This window comes from Spodoptera frugiperda, chromosome 31 (assembly GCF_023101765.2).
Source record: "Spodoptera frugiperda isolate SF20-4 chromosome 31, AGI-APGP_CSIRO_Sfru_2.0, whole genome shotgun sequence".
NCBI lineage: Eukaryota > Metazoa > Arthropoda > Insecta > Lepidoptera > Noctuidae > Spodoptera > Spodoptera frugiperda.
This window is the reverse complement of record NC_064242.1, coordinates 9493244-9516892: the sequence shown is the minus strand read 5'-3', so window position 1 is coordinate 9516892 and position 23649 is coordinate 9493244. Positions and strand designations below refer to the sequence as shown.

Below are 23649 nucleotides of genomic sequence, written 5' to 3'. Positions count from 1 at the left end.
TAGGTTTAATCCTGCCAATACGTATGAAAGCGTCCCATTGAACTTGAATCATTTCCTGATCTTCAAAAGATAATTTTAATCTGCTTATATTTACGTATCATTTGTTGTTGCCATGACAGTGTACCTTTGTATACAAAAAATAACCAAGGTAAAAACTACTCATTTGGATTATCAAATCGGCTATACCTATCTAAAACTTGTATGGTGAGTTTGAACAAACTTTTAATTATGTATTCTCCTACCTTTTAAATAAGTTACACAATTCTTCGAATTGAGTTCGAAGGTTATTCGATACCTTTTTTGTATTCTGTAAGAGTAGATAGAAATATAGATGCACAAGTATATATTTATGGATCTCGTATATAAAGAAGTATTTGGTTTGCTAATATAGTATTACTGATTGTTGATCGTGGGTAAACACATTAAAATGGTGCCGTTATTACTTTTATTTGCAAGTGTTGCTGGATTAATTGACTATTCATACGCTGCATCAGGTATTAGATTTTTTTATTTTTTTAATAAATCAGTGCCGCTTGTATTAATTATTCATTTTGTCATTCAAAATCTAAACTATGTATTTTTAAAATATATCGTTTTACTTAGTTTTGTTAATATTATTATTTAAATGTTAGATTATTAATTGGTAGAACTAAGTTAAATTTGTTTAAGAATGAATTTTATTATTAATTCTCTCTAAAATACAGTCAAATCCAATATAGAGATCCTTATTATTTTTCACTTGTCCAAGTGTTAGAAAACATAATTTTTATTTTACAATAATTTACTATAATAATGATTTCTTTGAAAATTATTGTCCAAATTATTTTCGTTATAGCAAAATAACTAAAAAATAAAAAAATCCTGAATTACAAAATCAGGATTCTTTCTAATCCTCCGAATCCTCGATTCTCCAACAACCCTTAAATTTCTAACCACCAAAAGCCCGATAACACACTTATAACAACCGGAGCTGCGGACTACCTAGCGGGTTTACCGGGGCTCCGGCTCGAAAAGCAGGAGTAGGGACGGGGTGGTTTTTAGTCAGTACGAGTCTGACACTCCCTCTCGCTTTGCCCAAGGCGGGAGAAGCCATTGGATGATTTTCCCCCCTCAAAAAAAACACACTTATAACATCTTGGATGTTTCGGGTGTCAATGACTTTTTTACCGACTTACATCATAAAAAAAATTAGCTGATAAATATTTAATGAAATAAAAGATATCGTATTATTTTTCTTTTCTTTAAAAACTTTTCGATACAACTAGAAACGTATACAAACGAAAACGCATACAAGAAGCTGGTCTTTTTTATATAACCTTGACTTATTCTATAGTAAAGTCAAGGCCAAAGCTTGGTTGTGCATTAAAACATTATTCATGCGCTTTTGCAACGAATATAATTTACATATTTGATCACGTTTCTATAGAATATGATTTCTGTCATTACAAAATAAATGATATGTGATATAATGATAGACTGCCGTGTCGTTGGTCGTATAGTCGCGAGTGCGACTGCCGGACAAAGGCTATCGGGTTCGATTCCCGGGTAGGCCAAAGTATTAACGGGTTTTTTTCGGTTTTTCGAAAATTTCTCAGTAGTAGCACGGAGTCTCGAATTGTGCCCAGTATATGCCAATAGGCTCACCGCTTATTACATGGGACTTATAACAATAATGGTTAAAAAAGCCTTACCCCTTCGAGGATAAATTAAACGGTGTGACGTTGCACACGATTTCTATAATAATTTTAAATTCTTCTTGTGATATATTTTTATTATGTAGGTAAAAATACTCAATTGTCTAAATGCACACAATATAAGTATAACTATAGAAATCAAAATGGATTTTATTTTTAAGTGATAACGAATAAATTCATCCAAAATATATAGGTAGGTAGATAAAAATCTATCCAAAATAATTATAGATAAAGAGGTTGTTGTGCGAGCTCTCTATTAGAGATTTAAAACACTAATAGCATTTCAATTGAATGTGATCTCTCGATATCCAAAATAGCTGCACCAATTCTAATAAAATATCTAATCGTGTAATTTCTTTATACTTACAGCAGCGTTTGTGATACCATGCCGTGCCGCTGATGAGAAATGTTTATTAGACAACCTCGGTAGAGGTATAGAGGCATACAAAGATGGCATACCAGAGCTAGGAGTTGGAAAAATGGACCCACTATACTTTACAGAAGTAGATTCCAGTTCACCAAACCTTAAGTTTATACTCAGGGATCTTACAGTCACTGGATTGAAGTCTTGCAAGCCATTGAAACTAAAGTAAGTTATTTTATTTTATCACATTAATGTTATAAATGTGAAAGATTGTTTGTTTTGATGTGATGTTTGCTCGTCAATCACGGTGAAATCATCGAATGGAGTTTGATGAAATTTTGGTATACAGACAGGGTATGGGCTGAATTTGGTGATAGGACACTTTTTATCTCTCTGGAACGTGGGCGAAGCCGCTGGCAGAAATTAGTAATTTATAAAAAAAAATCTATTTCTTGCCACTATTTCATATATTTTCTTAACTAATGTAATAAAGCTTTGATAGAGTGTTCGTAAGGGCAAATGTCGATCAAGAGTAATTGGGATTTTTCAACCATTTCTCAGCAATTGCTTCACCTTAATGTAGGCTTCACTCCATACATGGTACTTATAATGAAAAGTGAGTGCTATATTGTATATCTAGCTCTTGTTTCGAGTATTAAAAGGAATGACGATTGTTTAGGTTAACGATAATAATACTTTGGAATCATATTAACAGCCTATAACTAAGTAAGCACTGCTGACCAAAGGCCTCTTCTCGCAAGGAGGTTTAAGCATTAATCACCACGCTTGCTGAGTGTGGGTTGGCGTTTTCAAACTTATAATTAGAAACAAAAAGGCCCAGGTTTCCTCACGATATTTTCACAATTCGTATCTACTTACAAACGTAAACGTTGCCCCAATACTAGGATTTTCTCCTGAGTCTTGAGTGCGTATACAAACATACAAGTTCACATACACCTGACACCCAGACCCGAAACAACAATTTGTGGATCACACAAAGAATTGCTCCTTGCGAGACGCCAACCGTGCAGTTGCAATGCAGTTTTATCTGTATACCAAGAAAATTAATAATGCATTAACTTTTTTAATATATTCAATAACATTTTGTTTTATAAATAACTCTTTGATTGAGCAAATATCAGTGTAAAAGCTGTTTCTACTTTTGACCTTGATGAAACTTTTCACATTTGTTTAAAGAGAACAAATTTAAAATGAATGACTTTTAATTAATTTTACCTGTGTTACTTCTATTAAAAATATTAAAACAAAACATTAAGCATCTTTCCACTTCTTTATGCAACCTGCTTGAAAAATATTTGTAATACGCGTTATTTATTTGTAGTAAAATATAACACTTATATGTTTGTTGCGAAGCGTTTACAATAATAGGGATGAAGACGGGGTATGAAAATTAAAAATCTTACTAGTCCGTTAGTTAGGTAATGAAAAAATATTAGACACGTATTTTTTTATTTTGTCATATAAGATAACATACTTAGATAAAAAGAATCAAAGTTTAGGAGTGGGAGCTAACTACGTTACTTTTCAGTATAAAACGTACTCTAAAGTGACGTCACGCGATATTTCAAATCGATATATCTTAGAAAGTATTTGTTACCGTAAGAAAATAAAAAAAAACGTGTGTAATATTTTAAAATAATCTACAAGACTGACATTAAAATAAAAATTAGTCATCTACCCTATTTCAAATGTTTATTTCATATTTTCTAGGCGTGATCCAGCAAAATCAACTATTGTCCTAAAACTTCAATGTCCCATAAAACTCGACGGAGAGTACGAGCTAGATGGCCAGGTTCTCGTGTTGAAAGTCGGTGGAAAAGGAAAAATTCACGTATTCCTCAGTAAGTTACACATTGTTTTATGGTAATTAGGTCTTTATTGCGAGAAATCTTGTAAAGATATTTATCTATCACGTATGTTTACTAATTGAGTGTTTAATATGTATGTTGAAGTATAAATTATGTCAAAGTGTATATAATTTATACTTCATATATGTACATAAATATATGATTCATACTTTATACGAGGAATCCGGCGACTGGGCCCGTGTGTAACTGGGACTTTAATTTATTTTGAACTAGCCGACCTGGCAAACTTCGTACCGCCTCAAACATTTTAATCCCACCTTTTAAACCTTCCCTGGACTTCCACAACTAATTCAAGACCAAAATTTGCCAAATCAGTCCAGCGGTTCTCGAGTTTTAGCGAGACTAACGAACAGCAATTTATTTTTATAAATAGAGATTTATTTTTAATATTCCGATTCATCAATCAATCGACGAACTAGGACCGCGGTCACAGTAACTTGCGAGTCTAGTCGACGGATTCCTCTCTTATACCAAGATCACATGAAAAATTAGTATAACAGTGTCCAAAGGTTCTAAACAAGTTGCACAGAAAATGTTTGACACGCATTCTGTAGTAATCTTTCAAAAAAAAGCTAAAAGATGTCAGTAAAATTTATTTTTCAATAAAGTTGAATAATTACAGAAATACTGAAAAACTAATTTAAAAAAATAAATAAAAATAAAAGTAACTAAAAGGTTTTAAATGTAAACGTAGGTATGTAAATATGGTTACCGGGGCTCCGGCTCAAAGCAGGAGAAGGAACGGGGTGGTTTTTAGTCAGTAAGAGTCTAACACTCCCTCCCGCCTCACCCAAGGCGACGGAGAAGCCATTGAATGATTTTCCCAGAAAATGTTTGACACGCATTCAATAAAAAAAAGGTATGTAAATATTCGTACTGTAAAACACAAACTTTCTTTTACAGAGAATTTAGAAATCGAGGTGACCTTGGATATTGTGAAGAAGGAGAAGAATGGTGAAGAATACATGAAGGTCAAGAAATTCACTCACTCCTATGAGCTGAAGGAAAAGTCTGACCTTGTGTTCGAAGGCTTATTCCAGGAGAACAAAGTTTTAAGTAAGTTAAAAATCATTTTAAGGACCTTTTTCTTCCATCTCTCTCTCTCTCACTCCCTGTCTCTCTCTCTTTCAACATTTCTTCAAACGTTGGTCTTGCATACAATATATAGAAAAAATCTATATCTAAAACAAACGCTAAATTAGTAAATGAAATTTTATCATATCATGCATAAAATGTTTATTCTACTCAACTAGACCCGCCTAGTTGAGTAGAATAAACATTTTATGTTCTCTTCTCTCTCTTCTGCATCTCGAAGAACCGAAACGATATGGAGTCCAGTAGGGTTAAGGCCTGAACCGGAGCTGCAGACTACCTAGCGGGTTTACAGGGCTCCGGCTTAAAGCAGGAGTAGGAACGCGATAGTTTGTAGTCAGTAAGAGTCTGACACTCCCTCTCACTTCACACAAAGCAGGAGAAGACATTGGATGATTTTCCGTCTCAAAAAAATCATATCATGCATTAAATGACCACGCCGTAGCTAAACATAAGCCTCTTCCTCATAACTTCCAAATCGGTTACTACCAAGTATCAAAACCGATGTCCTTTATTAATTTTTTTTCTTTATCATTCCAGGTGAAGCCGCAAATGATTTGATCAAGAACAGTCCAAATGAAATCGTCAATGAAATCGGAGGCAAAATGTTCGAAGCTTGTATTACTGAGGTGGTTAAGAACATCAACAGCATGTTCTCTCACATTCCTACCAAAGAACTTGTCCTGGATTGAGTTATGATTGTATAGTGATTCATTAAAACCCCGACTTGGTTTGTTAATGATAGTTTTTTTTTTGTTTCCTACAACCTATTTTCATTCTGTTCTAATGTTAATGGTGCACTTTCAAAGTCAAAGTGAAAATTATTTATTTCAATTAGACCAGGAAGGCACTTTTGAACGTCAAAGCAAATATAATAATATTAATAACGTCAGTCTGTCGGTCAGTCCTCTAGTGAAGCTATTTGCTCGTTCCAAAGTGTAGATTCCTATGGAGAAGAACGAGCACTTTTACAATAATGTAGAAAACTACATAGAACTTACAACCTACAAGTAAAAATCAAGTATTCAGTGTGTTTACCCGTTTTTTATGACGCGGGGAGACCTTCAAAAGGCGCCCAGCTCTCGGGGATAACAGACTAGGGAGTATGGGATTTTAGCCTCATTCAAACCAACCCCGTGACCACCCTCAACCCTTGTAAGGGACACCGGGTACTCTAATAGACCTGGGGGCCTACTCTAATTCAACGAACGAACGAAAAAACTTCGCAGATTGCATACTACAATTCTATTTATTGCGAACTTTCGTGAACAAAAATGAACGAATGTAGTGAAGATAAATAAATAGGTTAGATATGAAATTAAAAATAAAACGTTATTTCAAGTAATTCTATTAGTAAATCAATAAAACCTACGGTCGAAGATTAAACGAAACTTCGCATTCAAGAACCGGAGTAGCCCTACTGTTCCGGACAGTAGCTATGTTTACCCTAGTGTCATGTATCATAATTCCTTATGCAGAAATCAAAACTCAGATCTTTTTCCGTGGAAACTACCAGTCACGTGATAACAACCGTTAGAGAAAGATTCTAGAACAAATATACACAAAACACAAATTCAAGGTCATTTTGAGTTCAATGTAAAATTACTTATTAATGACAATTTGCATATAATATAAATACCGACCGTTATTTACCTACTGAGACCGTTTATGTACCAAATTATGTAAACAGTTTTTTTTGCTACATCCGCATATATTTAAATTATTATAGTGTGTGTTAGATTTTTTATATTAGTATAATATCTACATAATTACATTTATATTTATGCTTACACTCTATTTCATGCTGGTAAATAGAAACTACAGATTACCCTAAATTATGATGTAGAAGTATATTAGGACAAAGAACATTATGCAAAAAGAAGGGATCCCGAATAGGAACGGGTGATTTTTAGTCAGTAAGAGTCTGACACTCGCTCTAGCGTCGCCCATGGCGGTAGAATCCTTTGGGTGATAAATATAAAAAAAAACCCATAAATAAAACCTCATTAGCTCACATGATATTCATCTTTAGCTCATATGATATGCATGCCACTGAATAGTACAATTATCACAATCACATAAAGTGCAATTGGAAAGTTCAATGATAATCGACTACTAAAACTCTTTTCTTTTTCTTTCATATAGAAATATCTTGTTGGACCTTAAGAGTGAAAAACCGAGAGATCAGACATCAGCTAATGTGGTTATAGTCAAAAGCAAGTTGGCAAATAAAACGGATGATGGAAAGCACGGTTAGCGCTACGTCTGTGTGTCTTGGCAAACGGCTGTCGTGCAACGTGTAACGGGTTCGATTTCTGCACGGAGCGATCCATAATTTTTTGTTCGTGGTCTGGGTGTTAGGTGCATGTGGCATTTTATGTTTGTAAACATGCCTATGACACCGAAGAAAATACTAGTTTAGGCAACATTTTTCTTTTTTTTAATGCGAATTTTGTAGTTTAGGCTTCGGTTGCATCTGTAGCGCATTGCCGACACTGTATTAAAAATAAGTTATTTATGGTTGGATATGTTTGTCTAGAAGAAGCTCAATAATAATTGTACATTCTTCTTAATCTTCAGGTATTCCGATGGCAACATGCATTTATGGTGAATACCCTTTACCCAAGCTGCAGTGTAATCGCATTAGCAGTCGAAATCGACATATGTAATAAAAAAAAAACAATAATATAACTGCAATATATTTACTTATGTATGTATACCAAACAACCGTTACAGCAATAAAGGCGTTGAAATACTCTTACCGAATCTTGTAGGGTACATATTAGCGTCAATGTGATAAATAACAAAGACATTACACTCGCGGTCCAAAAAACTTACTTAACGGGGTATTGAACTTTTGTTGCAGAACCGACCTAGGTGTCATAATTTGCGACATTTTTTTCAGGTTATGAGGTAAAATTTTCATACACGATGAGAACCTGGGTTTGCTTGTCCAGCTCTCTCTAAATAAAACAGAAAAAATACATTTATAGCATTTCCATATGCTATATAGGATTTTCTTGCTCGTTCTTCTCCATAGGAATCTACACTTTGGAACGAGCAAATAGTTTCACTAGAGGACTGACCGACAGACAGACGCTATTAATATTATTATATTTGCTTTGACGTTCAAAAGTGCCTTCCTGGTCTAATTGAAATAAATAATTTTGACTTTTGACTTTGACTTTGACATATATTACCAATGAAATTGGTGTACCTACAAGTAAGTTAGGCAAAGAAAACATAATTTATTATATGTATATTTAAATTAAATAGGTTAAAAACTAAGACAATTCTCGTTTAAAAAGTCAGATATTACTTTTCGTTTCTTATACATTTAGGTAGTCTATATTACTGTGTTTCTTTCTAAAATGATGTAAATTTCGGGGTTTTTTAAAAAAGACGTAGCGAGAGTTTTTACGTACTCATCATCATCATCAGCCGAGAGACGTCCACTGCTGAACAAAGGCCTCCCCCTTAGTCCCTCACGTAGAACGACAAATCGCCACCTGCATCCACTGGCTCCCCGACACTACTTTTACGTAGTAAACCGGCATAATTGTTAAAGCAATCAATGAAGTTATTGTGGATTAAGGAGAGTCTTTGTTTTGTTCATCGATGTTACGTCCTCCAGCTGATGGTGAAGTTCATACAAAATTAAATTTATACCATTCACGAGTGACAGAGTTTTATCCTTGATTTAGGCAAGTTTTTCTTTATTTGCCTAATACATATAAAGTTGTTACACTTTATTGCACTTTTTCGATGTACGTATAAAAAATCGTATTTATAATATTTGTAGTTTAATACCTATAAATTACAATCTTTCAATTCTAAGCCCATTAGAATTAAATGAATGGGATGATATATATCCACGGAAAAACCCCCAAAATAAGTATAACAACCTTCCACACAAGTACAAAATAGTCAAAACAAAAAAGAAATGCTTTCATATACACATTTTTTACCGAATGAACTCAAAAAATTGGAGAATTGATGTCAACGCACTATTAACTTTTTATTTATGATGATCATATTGTTAAAGGCTTTACAAAAGACCTAGTTTGTGTACAATATATGTACATGAGTCTAGATATCATATATATGTATGTATGTGGGTTTCAGTTATATATACGCAAGACAAACTCGGAACTATACAGTTGTGTTCTGTGAACAGTTTTCATTTTGGAAAAAAAATGTACTCAAAATATTTTGTAGTACTTTTATTAAGCGTTGCATACACCGCTAACGCGGCTTACGGTACGTGTTTTTATTTCTACTTAAAACATATTTTAGAATGAAAATATACAAAGAAACGTAAAATAATAGATTTAATTTTTGCAAATGGCCTATAATAAAGACATTAGCATATTTTATTACAAAACATATTTTATAAAAAAAAAACGCCCAATTCAATATTTATGAGCAATATGTAGTGAAACATTTCATTTTTTATACATTAATTAAACAAACAAATCGTAGATTGTGTTGATAAGCCCAAATATCGAAAACTTCCGAACCGATTTCGCTAATTATTTTTTTGTTGGATTTGTTATTGTTAGTAGACAGTCAGACTGCCTCGTTGGTCGAGTGGTCGCAAGTGCGACTGCCAAACAAGGGGTCTCGGGTTCGATTTTCGGGCAAAGTACTACTGGGCTTTTTTCAGATTTTCGAAAATTTCTCGGTGGTAGCACGGAGTCTGGAATTGTGTCCAGTATATGGCAATAGGCTCACCCACTATTACATGGGACTTATAACATAAATGGTGAAAAGTGGGTGTACATTGTATAGCGGCATTACGTGCCGTAATGTGCACCTCTGCCTACCCGTTCGGGGATAAAAGGCGTGACGTCGTGTATGTGTGTTATTGTTAGTAGACAGTTCATATTATGTAAGAAAGAAATAACAAAAACGCAACGAAAAATTTCCAAAGCAAAACCAAGTTCGTGGGATCCACTAGATATGTAAAAAAAAGTAACGTAAAATTTACAATCAAAACTCTTTTTACAGCACCGTTCATAAAAAAATGCAAATGGGACGATTCGAAATGCATTAAGGCAACGGCACAAAATGCTATCCCAATACTTGCAGCCGGTATCCCAGAATTGGGAGTGCAAAAACTGGACCCCTTCAGAATGGAAACTTTGGACGCCAGTTCCCCTACCCTTAAACTGCTTCTTTGGAACATTACTGGCACTGGACTTAAGGACTGCTTAGCTAAAAAAGTGAAGTAAGTACAATTTCTTCTCATTTTTGTAGTCCAGAAGAATACGAAGTATTACTTATGGATTAGACTAGTTTGCCTCTACGGTTGTGTTGGTGCGGTGGCTGGAAAAGCAGAGTTCGATTCTTTCACGGAACAACTCTTTGTGTTATCCACAAATTGTTGCTTCAGTTCTAGGTATCATGTAATATGTGAAATTGTTTGTTTGTAAACGCACCCACGATACGGAAGAAATTCTTGTGTAGGATAAAGTTCATCTCAAACCAAAAAAGAAAATAAGATTTGTTGTGATGACATTATTTAGTACTATACCAAAGCACACGAGATTTTCTTCCTATATTTTGAACAAGAACGTGGTTTCTTTGGAACTAAAATTGATAGTTATTGTAATTCTTATTAAAAACGGAACTTAAAAATATTTTTATCGAGCACACTCTCAATTAACGCCTTGGAAAACAAAAGAAAAAAAATACAAAAATGTTCTTTTTCAGGCGTGACATTGGACAATCTAAAATCACTGTGAAACTGCAGTGTACCGTCGATTTTGTTGGAAAATATGAGATGAAGGGACGTCTGCTGCTACTGCCTATTGAAGGAAAGGGTGACGCTCACGTTGTACTCAGTAAGTTCACGTTAATCTATTAACTTCCTATAAATAATTGTCTTAGGGCTGATTTTTCTACGCCAGATAACTTAATCTGAAAAATAATTTTGAATTTATGGCTGTTTCAAAACTGCCACACGACAATTTTATGGTATAAAAAAATAGGCCAAGTGTGAGTTGGACTCGCCCATGAAAGTTTCCGTAGCAGCAAGTAGATCACATAAAATATAAAAGTTATTCTAGTGAAATGATTTCAAGTCATTCATTAGGGCTATTTGTACTCTAAAAACTACTACTCTGAATAGTGATACTGCAACTATATATCTAGAGTGCAGATAGCCCGAATGATCGCCAATCTTTGCAAAAAATGGCACCTTAAGAAGAAGATTAGTTATTATTTATTTCATTTTTCAAATCCAGGGAAAGTAGTAATCACCGCTGACGTTGACATCGGTGACAACCTTGGCCGTGACGGAGAGAAACACTGGAGCATCAAGACCTGGAAACACACTTACGATGTAAAAGAAAAATCTACCATCGAACTGGAGAATCTCTTTAATGGAAACCAAGTTTTGGGTGAGTACCTACCTTTCTAATATCTTACATTGACAAGCAACGAGAATCCACTGCTGGACTGGTAGGCCTCCTCAGCAAAAAAGGTCAGTTATCATAATTTCCACGCTTATCAAGACGGGTTTGATATTGCAGATCGAAAGAATCTGATTAATCAGAAAGGGCTGCCCGGTCTTTGTTAAATATTATATAATATATCTTTTAATTGGCTTACGACATCTGTGGGAAAACTAAGGGCGGTGTCCAATGTATTCTTTCTACCATTATTACATGATATCTTAACTTAAACAAAAAAAAACTCTGTAATCTAAGGCTTAAAGTCAAATTCAATACTTTTTTCGAAACGTCCAAAACTATATTTTTTTCTATGAATTTTGTATGAATACGATATAATATGCGTTATGATGTCATCAGATATTTACGTGGATATTTCTACTATTTATTTTGTTGTTGAAATTAAGATTAGTTTACATAAACCGTCACTTATTTGACCTTTTATATTTATAATGTAAACATAAAAAGTTAGATTCAAAGTCAAAAATATTAATTAATTCAAGTCCAGTGCACTTCAAGTGCGTTTAGTATATCCGAAATGTCAACCTTGCTTCCGTATATCGAATAAATTATGCAATACATATTTTTCATTTCGCAACGTGATTAATGTTGGCTGTCTTTATATTAGTTCTATAATGTCCAATAAAATTTATTAGGTAGTGACCCAAACAAGCCAAGCCTCGGTTTTATTTATTTATTAATTAATTATAAATTTCTTCATATCCAATCAAATAAAAACGTAGTAGTAGTCCGGAGGTTGTCATGCATGAGAGTGCGGCTTCGAAACCCACCTACGGCAAGTACCAATGCGACTTTTTTGACTTGTATGTACTTTCTAAGATTATTTAGATACCACTGACAAACTTTACATCATGAGGAAACGCTTCTTTTCTAATTTCTTATCATAAATTTTAAATCGCTTACCCGCATTGAGCAAGCGTGCTGATTAATGTTCAAACATTCTCCGTTTAAGAAGAGACCTTTTGACAAAAGTGGCCACTAATAAGCTGTGGTTGTCATATAATTCCATATTGGACGATTTAGGTAATACTAAGTTCTTTTTATACTAGTCATTATTTGGATTGTGCAGAAAAGTCGTTGTAGGTGGGCTGGGTTGCAATAGGTTGCAAGCTGCAATAGGTTTTCGGAGGCAGAGTTTTAAATATAATAGGTAGGTATAAACTAACTAAGAAACATAGTATATAAATATAATAAATATAGTAAACGATGAACTAAGTACCATAGCTTGCAAGACTTTACGTGTATTTTTCAAATAATTTCTTTATTCTCTTATTACATCTTATTACTTCTTCAGGTAACGCCGCCCGTACGATGATTGAGTCCAGCAGCAATGAAATCGTGAAGGAAATCGGCCCTCCGATAATCAAGGCCATCATTAGCAGGATCATTGAACAAATTGAGACCTTCTTCGAGCACGTTCCTTCCAGCGAATTCACTGATTAATGTTCCTATAAACTTTGTCTTAATTTATAACAAAAAATATATAAAAAGGTTCGTTTTAAGAACGATAATTATTTATAAATCTGCTTCTAAGTTTGATTGGAAAGGAAAATAACATGACTAGTAAAAGTAGGAACTGAATATTTTTATCATTATCATAATAAACTGCCACTCTTAAGTAATAAATTTGTTTTTCTTTTTGTCTCTACAAAAGTCATCTACGACTATTCTATTTCAAAAAGGTCGCAAATGTTTAAACAACTTGAGGTGTGCAAAAAGCAAGGTAACGAGATTGTCTTACGTCATAATATAATCTAATATAATAGTAGATCCAGTCATGTCATTAATATATAAAAAAAATCTCAACACAATATACAGCCAATATGTTTGCATCAAAGACATACCTGAGGCTTTTATTAACTAAAATACAAACCTAAAAACAATTTCCTACATTGAAAATATACCCATACAACCAATAAACACCGCTACGCCTCTTTATTGCACACTCAAAAACGACCAAAAGAGAAAATATGAATCTACTCGTTTTAATAGCTTCAAATAAATAGCATTATCATGTCATCAAGTTGTCATCGCCGCTAAACACTGCGTTGGTAACATAATAAACCATAAAAGTACAATTATTTTGGATCTTCACACGGACTTGGGGAATATAAAAACGTCAGCAGAGCACTGAATGCAAGGAACACATGGTGGCTATTACTGTCGCCCGTTTATTTACAGACAAAAGGAATGCTGCTATTAAAATCTGTTTTAGTATAAAACGATCAGACTTTGATTTTGAACTGGCTTCGTATTCATTGAAGAAGATTTTAAATTTGTGAATGTTTTGCTGTATATAATAGGCAGTAGTGATTGGGTCCAACGTTATGCATTTTATCCCCGATGGGGGTATGAGAGATGAGATGCACATTACGGCACGTAATGCCGTTATACAATTTATAAAGACTTTTCACCATTTGTGTTATAAGTCCCATGTAATAAGGTGTAATTGGATCCTCTAAATTTAAAAGGATATAATATATCTTCACGCCTTTTATCCCCGATGGGGTAGGCAGAGGTGCACATTATGGCACGTAATGCCACGTTAAACATGTACACCCACTTTTCACAATTAATATTGTAAGTCCCATGTAATAGATAGTGAGCATATTGCCATATACCGGGCACTGAGAAATTTTCGAAAACCCGAAAAAAGCCCAGCAATACTTTGCTCGACCCGGGAATCGAACCCGTGACCCCTTGCCCGGCAGTCGCACTTGCAACCACTCGGCCAACGAGACAGTCAAATATAAAAGGAGTTATGCCTGTGGTTTTGCTTAAATTACATAGGTACATACATAACTTCATGCCTGTCTCCAATGGGCAGGCAGAGACAATGGAATGTCAATTGCTACGAATCTTGCATACCTCGCATCATTAACAGTCATCAGTATTTTCATACATGCTCATCGGTACAGAGTACTATTAATTTGGCCCTTCTTTAAAATGAAAATAGTTTGGATAATTAACACGTTGACTGCCACCATTATTTACTCCCTTTCTTATTTTAAGAGTTAACGGGGGGGGGGGGGGCACACTAATGTTTCCACTTTAGAAGCGTCAAACTTTCAAACAATTGATTTTGACGAAAAATGGTTTTAGGAACCTTAATGTCTTTTGTAAAGTCCTATCTATAGACACCCATCACGGCATCATCCAAAAAAATTTTTTGAATCACTTTAAATTTCTATTCAAAATTCAAGTAGCGGATGCCAGAATACATCAATAAATTTTCAACCATGTAGGCCCGAGGGTTTTGGAAATAAATGGCTGTGACACACGGACGGACGGACAGACAGACATGACGAATCTAAAAGGGTTCCGTTTTGTGCGATTTGGCTACGGAATTCTAAAAATTAAAGATGATTTTTAATTTCTTTCGACCTTCCCCAGAATATCGATTGAAACAATCTTAGCACTAATTCTAAGTAACAAAGTTACATATCGTACAATCGTATTTCTTTCGGACATTTATCTTTCGAACGAGATTTAAGTAACGAGGGTCAACGAAGGGAAATTCTTTGGTGTTCGCGAAGAGATTTGTGTTCGAGGTCTGAAACCCAGTAACCCATAACCTAAAGGGATGAGAAATATAAGATATATTAGGTGTGTTTCACTAGTTAGTATGGTTATGTATACAATGTGATAGGGTTGGGACTTCTAACCCGTTAAGGATGAGTACTACATCTAATTTTATCGACAAAAAAATAATAGGGGGGGTTGAACCCCTAATTGAAAATATTGAAAAATAGTGATTTTTTTCGGTAAAAATAATTCACAAATGATTTTTTCTCACCAAAACATTATCAAACATATAAAAAAAGTACCGTAATGAATTAGTTAGCCAAGGTTATTAGCTACCGATTGTCGTTGTTTTTTGTTTCTACGACGCATACAACCTTTGATATAAAAAAAAGTAAAAAATATATTAAAATAGCCATAATTTTTAATTTTGTCGATAAAATTAGATGTAGAACCCAGCCTTAACGGGTTAGAAGTTTCACCCCTATCACATTGTATATTTGTTGACTATGATTGAATTAATACACCAATAAGTACAATGTTTTTTTTTCTTTAATTATATAACTATATTACTTTGTAATAAAGTCGAAAATCCAATAAGTAGAAGACAAACTTAAGGATTTACATATGTTTGGGCTATTGCTAATATTTTATTTATTTCGATATTAATTTATGAACTGAATTTTATTTCATACAATTAAGCCAAGTACGAAATCTGACAGCCAAAAAAAAAATTAACCTAAACCATTATCTCATAAAACGATAAAAGTATGTAGATAAATAATATTTTGACAAACGATAATTAACTTTAGATATTGGTACGTAAGAGTTGTAATTGATCACGGTGACTCAGCAGAACTTCGTTCACGATGTTGAGCTTCTATCATTGGGTAGGAATAAGTGGGGAAGAAATAAAAATATTACCTTACTAGATGACTCCGCAAATAGTGAGCTAAGTAACTACTAGGTATTTTTTCTCTTAGGTACCTACTCTATGAGTTTTGTTCTATTATTGTCACGATATAAGACCTTTTATTTAGACTGTAACACAAAGCTAACCAAGATTGCAAAAATAGATCTTTTAATTATTGACGATCATACATTCTGTTGTACTAATCTACTACTTCGTTACCTGTTGCGTGGTCGTAAACATGATCATTAAGCATATAAATGAGAGTTTCTAATTATGTTTCTTTTTGGAAGTTTTTTAACCAAAATTTGCTTAGTTACACATTAACTATGTGGCCGTCGTGTCCCGGACGTTAAACACGCGCTCCTCATGCATGAGGGCGCGGTTTCAAAACCTATTAACGGCAAGTACTATTCTGATTTTTTGCGGGTTATATTATGTACTTTCTAAGATTATTTAGACACCGCTGACGAGCGGTGAAGAACCATCGTGACCTACCTAGGATTATAATTTCAAATTATAATTTTGTAATCACCAACCCACATTAAGCAAGCGTGGTGATGCTTAAACCCTCCTCCATGGGAGAAGAAGGCTTTGGTCAGCAGTGGCCAATAGGTTGTTGAGGTGACAAATTAACTTTACACAAATCAAACCCCAACAGTGTCCCCAAATAGAACTAAATCAAACAAAAAAACTGAATAAACACGTGCCTGTGCAAAGTAGATCAGGTTTTATTAATTTATTACTGATATTTTAAAGTGTTTTTGAATATACATACATACATACATACATACATACATACATCTATAACTTCACGCCTGTCTCCCATGGGTAGGCAGAGACAATAAGACAGAATATACATACGTCAAAAACTATGCGTCCAAACTTGGTGTTTGTTACCTATTGGCACAGGTAATAGGGATGATGACGGGCTATGAAAATTACAAATCTATTTAGTCTGTCAGTTAAGTAAAGAAAAAATGTAAAACACTTTTTTTATTTTGTTATTTAAGATAACAATACTTAAATAAAATGAATCAAAGTGTAGAAGTGGGAGCTAATACATCATTTCTACGTATAAAGCGTGTCTAGAAGCGACATTATGCGCTATTTCAAATCCGATTAGGTCTATTTATAGAGTTTGAGTCATAAAAACATTTTCAAAGCCACTTCACTGACTTATCATGGTACGTGTTTATTTTCAACAGTTATTAAAGTATTTTCAACAGTTTTAAACAATATTATGATGTAACTTCTATTTGTTTTAATCAACCAACTCGCTAAGATAACCTTTTAGCTATGTATAAATAAACAGAAAGCTGACGTCAGAGTTTAGGCATTCATTATTTATTGATAGTTATAAGCAATGTGATACCTGGGCTTTGGAGGTCAACGTCCTTAGAGGATGGTCCATTGGATGATTTACCCCCAAAATAGTGAAAATACAAAAAAAAGACAAACGTATTTTTTTACTATTTATTTTATGTAAAATGAGGTTATTTGCCCTGAAAACGAATTTCGCCAAAAAAATTAACACTTTCAGGTTTTAAAGTAATTTTTTGACTTACACACGAATAATTGTCTACAACTATTTCACCAGGACCATCTTTTGAAGAACTAGCTTCAACAATATTGTTCGTCACTCCTTTACTAGAAATACACATGTATAACATCATCGTCTCATTTCCAGGCGTATTGTTTGTGTCTGGTTTAGGACCTGACGATTCAGGGACCTGAGTAGTATTCATCACTCCTTTAGGCGTCATAATCATATACACAAGCGTATTGTTTGTCACTGGTTCAGGACCATTAGTAATATTCATCACTCCTTTAGGCGTCATAATCATATACACACGCGTATTGTTTGTCACTGGTTCAGGTCCATTAGTAATATTCATCACTCCTTTAGGCGTCATAATCATATACACAAGCGTATTGTTTGTCACTGGTTCAGGGACCTGAGTAGTATTCATCACTCCTTTAGGTGTCATAATGATATACACAAGCGTATTGTTTGTCACTGGTTCAGGACCGTTAGTAATATTCAACGCGGTAAGCGTTATAATATACACAAGCGTATTGTTTGTCATTGGTGCAGGACCATTAGTAATATTCACCACTCCTTTAGGCGTCATAATCATATACACAAGCGTATTGTTTGTCACTGGTTCAGGGTCTTTAGGCGTCGTACTAATATGCAAGTCGTCTGGATCTTCAAGCGGATTGGTTGGCTCTGGTTCAGGGACCTGATTAGTATTCATCACTCCTTTAGGCGTCGTAGGAATATACAAGTGGTCTGAATCTTCTAGCGTATCGTTTGTCACTGGTTCAGGGAGGACCCTGAAAGAGTGACTCAAGAGAGTAGTATACACCACTCCTTTAGGCGTCGTAGTAGTATGCAAGTCTTCTGGATCTTCAAGCGGATTGGTTGGCTCTGGTTCAGGGTCCTGAGTAGTATTCACCACTCCTTTAGGCGTCGTAGTAGTAGGCAAGTCTTCTGGATCTTCAAGCGGATTGGTTGGCTCTGGTTCAGGGACCTGATTAGTATTCATCACTCCTTTAGGCGTCGTAGGAATATACAAGTGGTCTGGACCTTCAAGCGTATCGTTTGTCACTGTTTTAGAGTCCTGAGTAGTATTCATCACTCCTTTAGGCGTCGTAGTACTATACGAGACGTCTGGATCTTCAAGCGTATTGCTTGTCACTGGTTTAGTGTCATGATGAATATTCTCTACTCCTTTAGGCGTCGTAGTACTATACGAGACGTCTGGATCTTCAAGCGTATTGCTTGTCACTGGTTTAGTGTCATGAGGAATATTCTCTACTCCTTTAGGCGTCGTAGTACTATACGAGACGTCTGGATCTTCAAGCGTATTGCTTGTCACTGGTTTAGTGTCATGAGGAATATTCTCTACTCCTTTAGGCGTCGTAGTACTATACGAGACGTCTGGATCTACAAGCGTATTGCTTGTCACTGGTTTAGTGTCATGATGAATATTCTCTACTTCTTTAGGCGTCGTAGTACTATACGAGACTTCTGGATCTTTAAGCGTTTTGCTTGTCACTGGTTTAGTGTCATGAGGAATATTCTCTACTCCTTTAGGCGTCGTAGTACTATACGAGACGTCTGGATCTTCAAGCGTATTGCTTGTCACTGGTTTAGTGTCATGAGGAATATTCTCTACTCCTTTAGGCGTCGTAGTACTATACGAGACGTCTGGATCTTCTAGCGTATTGCTTGTCACTGGTTTAGTGTCATGAGGAATATTCTCTACTCCTTTAGGCGTCGTAGTACTATACGAGACGTCTGGATCTTCAAGCGTATTGCTTGTCACTGGTTTAGTGTCATGAGGAATATTCTCTACTCCTTTAGGCGTCGTAGTACTATACGAGACGTCTGGATCTTCAAGCGTATTGCTTGTCACTGGTTTAGTGTCATGAGGAATATTCTCTACTCCTTTAGGCGTCGTAGTACTATACGAGACGTCTGGATCTTCAAGCGTATTGCTTGTCACTGGTTTAGTGTCATGAGGAATATTCTCTACTGTTTTAGGCGTCGTAGTACTATACGAGACGTCTGGATCTTCAAGCGTATTGCTTGTCACTGGTTTAGTGTCATGAGGAATATTCTCTACTCCTTTAGGCGTCGTAGTACTATACGAGACGTCTGGATCTTCAAGCGTATTGCTTGTCACTGGTTTAGTGTCATGAGGAATATTCTCTACTCCTTTAGGCGTCGTAGTACTATACGAGACGTCTGGATCTTCAAGCGTATTGCTTGTCACTGGTTTAGTGTCATGAGGAATATTCTCTACTCCTTTAGGCGTCGTAGTACTATACGAGACGTCTGGATCTTCAAGCGTATTGCTTGTCACTGGTTTAGTGTCATGAGGAATATTCTCTACTCCTTTAGGCGTCGTAGTACTATACGAGACGTCTGGATCTTCAAGCGTATTGCTTGTCACTGGTTTAGTGTCATGAGGAATATTCTCTACTCCTTTAGGCGTCGTAGTACTATACGAGACGTCTGGATCTTCAAGCGTATTGCTTGTCACTGGTTTAGTGTCATGAGGAATATTCTCTACTCCTTTAGGCGTCGTAGTACTATACGAGACGTCTGGATCTTCAAGCGTATTGCTTGTCACTGGTTTAGTGTCATGAGGAATATTCTCTACTCCTTTAGGCGTCGTAGTACTATACGAGACGTCTGGATCTTCAAGCGTATTGCTTGTCACTGGTTTAGTGTCATGAGGAATATTCTCTACTCCTTTAGGCGTCGTAGTACTATACGAGACGTCTGGATCTTCAAGCGTATTGCTTGTCACTGGTTTAGTGTCATGAGGAATATTCTCTACTCCTTTAGGCGTCGTAGTACTATACGAGACGTCTGGATCTTCAAGCGTATTGCTTGTCACTGGTTTAGTGTCATGAGGAATATTCTCTACTCCTTTAGGCGTCGTAGTACTATACGAGACGTCTGGATCTTCAAGCGTATTGCTTGTCACTGGTTTAGTGTCATGAGGAATATTCTCTACTCCTTTAGGCGTCGTAGTACTATACGAGACGTCTGGATCTTCAAGCGTATTGCTTGTCACTGGTTTAGTGTCATGAGGAATATTCTCTACTCCTTTAGGCGTCGTAGTACTATACGAGACGTCTGGATCTTCAAGCGTATTGCTTGTCACTGGTTTAGTGTCATGAGGAATATTCTCTACTCCTTTAGGCGTCGTAGTACTATACGAGACGTCTGGATCTTCAAGCGTATTGCTTGTCACTGGTTTAGTGTCATGAGGAATATTCTCTACTCCTTTAGGCGTCGTAGTACTATACGAGACGTCTGGATCTTCAAGCGTATTGCTTGTCACTGGTTTAGTGTCATGAGGAATATTCTCTACTCCTTTAGGCGTCGTAGTACTATACGAGACGTCTGGATCTTCAAGCGTATTGCTTGTCACTGGTTTAGTGTCATGAGGAATATTCTCTACTCCTTTAGGCGTCGTAGTACTATACGAGACGTCTGGATCTTCAAGCGTATTGCTTGTCACTGGTTTAGTGTCATGAGGAATATTCTCTACTCCTTTAGGCGTCGTAGTACTATACGAGACGTCTGGATCTTCAAGCGTATTGCTTGTCACTGGTTTAGTGTCATGAGGAATATTCTCTACTCCTTTAGGCGTCGTAGTACTATACGAGACGTCTGGATCTTCAAGCGTATTGCTTGTCACTGGTTTAGTGTCATGAGGAATATTCTCTACTCCTTTAGGCGTCGTAGTACTATACGAGACGTCTGGATCTTCAAGCGTATTGCTTGTCACTGGTTTAGTGTCATGAGGAATATTCTCTACTCCTTTAGGCGTCGTAGTACTATACGAGACGTCTGGATCTTCAAGCGTATTGCTTGTCACTGGTTTAGTGTCATGAGGAATATTCTCTACTCCTTTAGGCGTCGTAGTACTATACGAGACGTCTGGATCTTCAAGCGTATTGCTTGTCACTGGTTTAGTGTCATGAGGAATATTCTCTACTCCTTTAGGCGTCGTAGTACTATACGAGACGTCTGGATCTTCAAGCGTATTGCTTGTCACTGGTTTAGTGTCATGAGGAATATTCTCTACTCCTTTAGGCGTCGTAGTACTATACGAGACGTCTGGATCTTCAAGCGTATTGCTTGTCACTGGTTTAGTGTCATGAGGAATATTCTCTACTCCTTTAGGCGTCGTAGTACTATACGAGACGTCTGGATCTTCAAGCGTATTGCTTGTCACTGGTTTAGTGTCATGAGGAATATTCTCTACTCCTTTAGGCGTCGTAGTACTATACGAGACGTCTGGATCTTCAAGCGTATTGCTTGTCACTGGTTTAGTGTCATGAGGAATATTCTCTACTCCTTTAGGCGTCGTAGTACTATACGAGACGTCTGGATCTTCAAGCGTATTGCTTGTCACTGGTTTAGTGTCATGAGGAATATTCTCTACTCCTTTAGGCGTCGTAGTACTATACGAGACGTCTGGATCTTCAAGCGTATTGCTTGTCACTGGTTTAGTGTCATGAGGAATATTCTCTACTCCTTTAGGCGTCGTAGTACTATACGAGACGTCTGGATCTTCAAGCGTATTGCTTGTCACTGGTTTAGTGTCATGAGGAATATTCTCTACTCCTTTAGGCGTCGTAGTACTATACGAGACGTTTGGATCTTCAAGCGTATTGCTTGTCACTGGTTTAGTGTCATGAGGAATATTCTCTACTCCTTTAGGCGTCGTAGTACTATACGAGACGTCTGGATCTTCAAGCGTATTGCTTGTCACTGGTTTAGGGCCCTGAGTAGTATTCACCACTCCTTTAGGCGTCGTAGTAGTATGCAAGTCTTCTGGATCTTCAAGCGGATTGGTTGGCTCTGGTTCAGGGTCCTGAGTAGTATTCACCACTCCTTTAGGCGTCGTAGGAATATACAAATCGTCTTCATTATCAGGCGTATTGCTTGCCACTGGTTTAGGGTCCTGAGTAGTATTCACCACTCCTTTAGGCGTCGTAGTAGTATGCAAGTCTTCTGGATCTTCAAGCGGATTGGTTGGCTCTGGTTCAGGGTCCTGAGTAGTATTCACCACTCCTTTAGGCGTCGTAGGAATATACAAATCGTCTTCATTATCAGGCGTATTGCTTGCCACTGGTTTAGGGTCCTGAGTAGTATTCACCACTCCTTTAGGCGTCGTAGTAGTATGCAAGTCTTCTGGATCTTCAAGCGGGTTGGTTGGCTCTGGTTCAGGGTCCTGAGTAGTATTCACCACTCCTTTAGGCTTCGTAGGAATATACAAATCGTCTTCATTATCAGGCGTATTGCTTGCCACTGGTTTAGGGTCCTGAGTAGTATTCACCACTCCTTTAGGCGTCGTACGTATAAATAAGTTGTTTGGTTCTGTAGTAGATTCATAAATACACTTGTCGTTCATATCTTCATTAATTTTGTTAGTCACTTGTTTTATAGGTTCATCATAAACATACACGTATTCACAAATCCATTCTTGATCGTTGTGATATGTCTCGCATGAAGGTATCCGCGGTATATTTATTATTAATAGTAAAAAATATAGCTTTATAGACACGGCCATTCTCACGGTAAACGGTTCACACAACGATCATTTGTGTAGTGGCATCTTGCATTCTATTAGATATCAAAAACCAGTTTGTTATTTGCATTCTATTTGTGTGATTTAATTTTATTATGTCGGTTCTTCTAGGGTTGTCTTAAAAATTATTGTTTTTTTTTTAATGTCTCTTTACCTATATAGAACTTTTATATACTTAATAAAAAATCTCCCCATTGATTTGAAACATGAATTAGTGCTGGAGCACTTGGCGCGAATGCCATGATCTGAAGAGAGTGCATTATCATCATCAATAAACTATAAGTGGCCACTGTTGACCAAAGGCCTCTTCTCACACGGAAAAGGTTTGAACATCTATCACCACGTTTGTTTAGTGTGTGTTTGCAATTTTAAACTTATAATTTGAAATAATAGGCCCAGGTTTTCTTACTATATTCACCCCCCCCCCTCCCTTCTGCAATTCCCCAATCCCCAAATCCCCAACAATCCTCCAATTCCAAACCTCCAAAAGGCGTCGCTCTTTGCGCCTTTGGTGTTGCCGTCTTTGGCCGGTTATAATAGTTTTATGATTGCTTGCCATCAGGTGATCCGTCTGCTCG

At 36.1% G+C, this 23649-nt stretch overlaps 3 protein-coding genes across 4 annotated transcripts; 2 read left to right on the top strand and 1 right to left on the bottom strand.

The window, feature by feature from the left end:
• Window positions 1-326: 326 nt before the first annotated feature.
• LOC126912946 (circadian clock-controlled protein daywake-like) lies at window positions 327-5778 on the top strand. The gene is made up of 5 exons (XM_050707501.1): window positions 327-494; window positions 2064-2283; window positions 3790-3920; window positions 4851-5003; window positions 5580-5778. Exons 1-5 carry the CDS (start codon window positions 428-430, stop codon window positions 5729-5731), a joined length of 723 nt encoding a protein of 240 aa, XP_050563458.1. The 5' UTR covers window positions 327-427; the 3' UTR covers window positions 5732-5778.
• A 3356-nt stretch (window positions 5779-9134) lies between these two features.
• LOC118276310 (uncharacterized) lies at window positions 9135-13141 on the top strand. The gene is made up of 5 exons (XM_035594572.2): window positions 9135-9299; window positions 10050-10269; window positions 10755-10885; window positions 11288-11443; window positions 12810-13141. Exons 1-5 carry the CDS (start codon window positions 9152-9154, stop codon window positions 12956-12958), a joined length of 804 nt encoding a protein of 267 aa, XP_035450465.2. The 5' UTR covers window positions 9135-9151; the 3' UTR covers window positions 12959-13141.
• Window positions 13142-17409: 4268 nt separating this feature from the next.
• LOC118276242 (mucin-2) lies at window positions 17410-23080 on the bottom strand. 2 transcript variants are annotated; one of them, XM_050707500.1, is made up of 2 exons: window positions 17906-23080; window positions 17410-17680 (listed from the first exon to the last, which is right to left on the bottom strand). In XM_050707500.1, exons 1-2 carry the CDS (start codon window positions 23051-23053, stop codon window positions 17444-17446), a joined length of 5385 nt encoding a protein of 1794 aa, XP_050563457.1. In that variant the 5' UTR covers window positions 23054-23080; the 3' UTR covers window positions 17410-17443. The 2 variants fall into 2 exon arrangements, with proteins under 2 accessions (XP_050563457.1, XP_050563456.1); XM_050707499.1 differs by having other exon boundaries at window positions 17410-18394; window positions 18485-23080.
• Window positions 23081-23649: the final 569 nt, after the last annotated feature.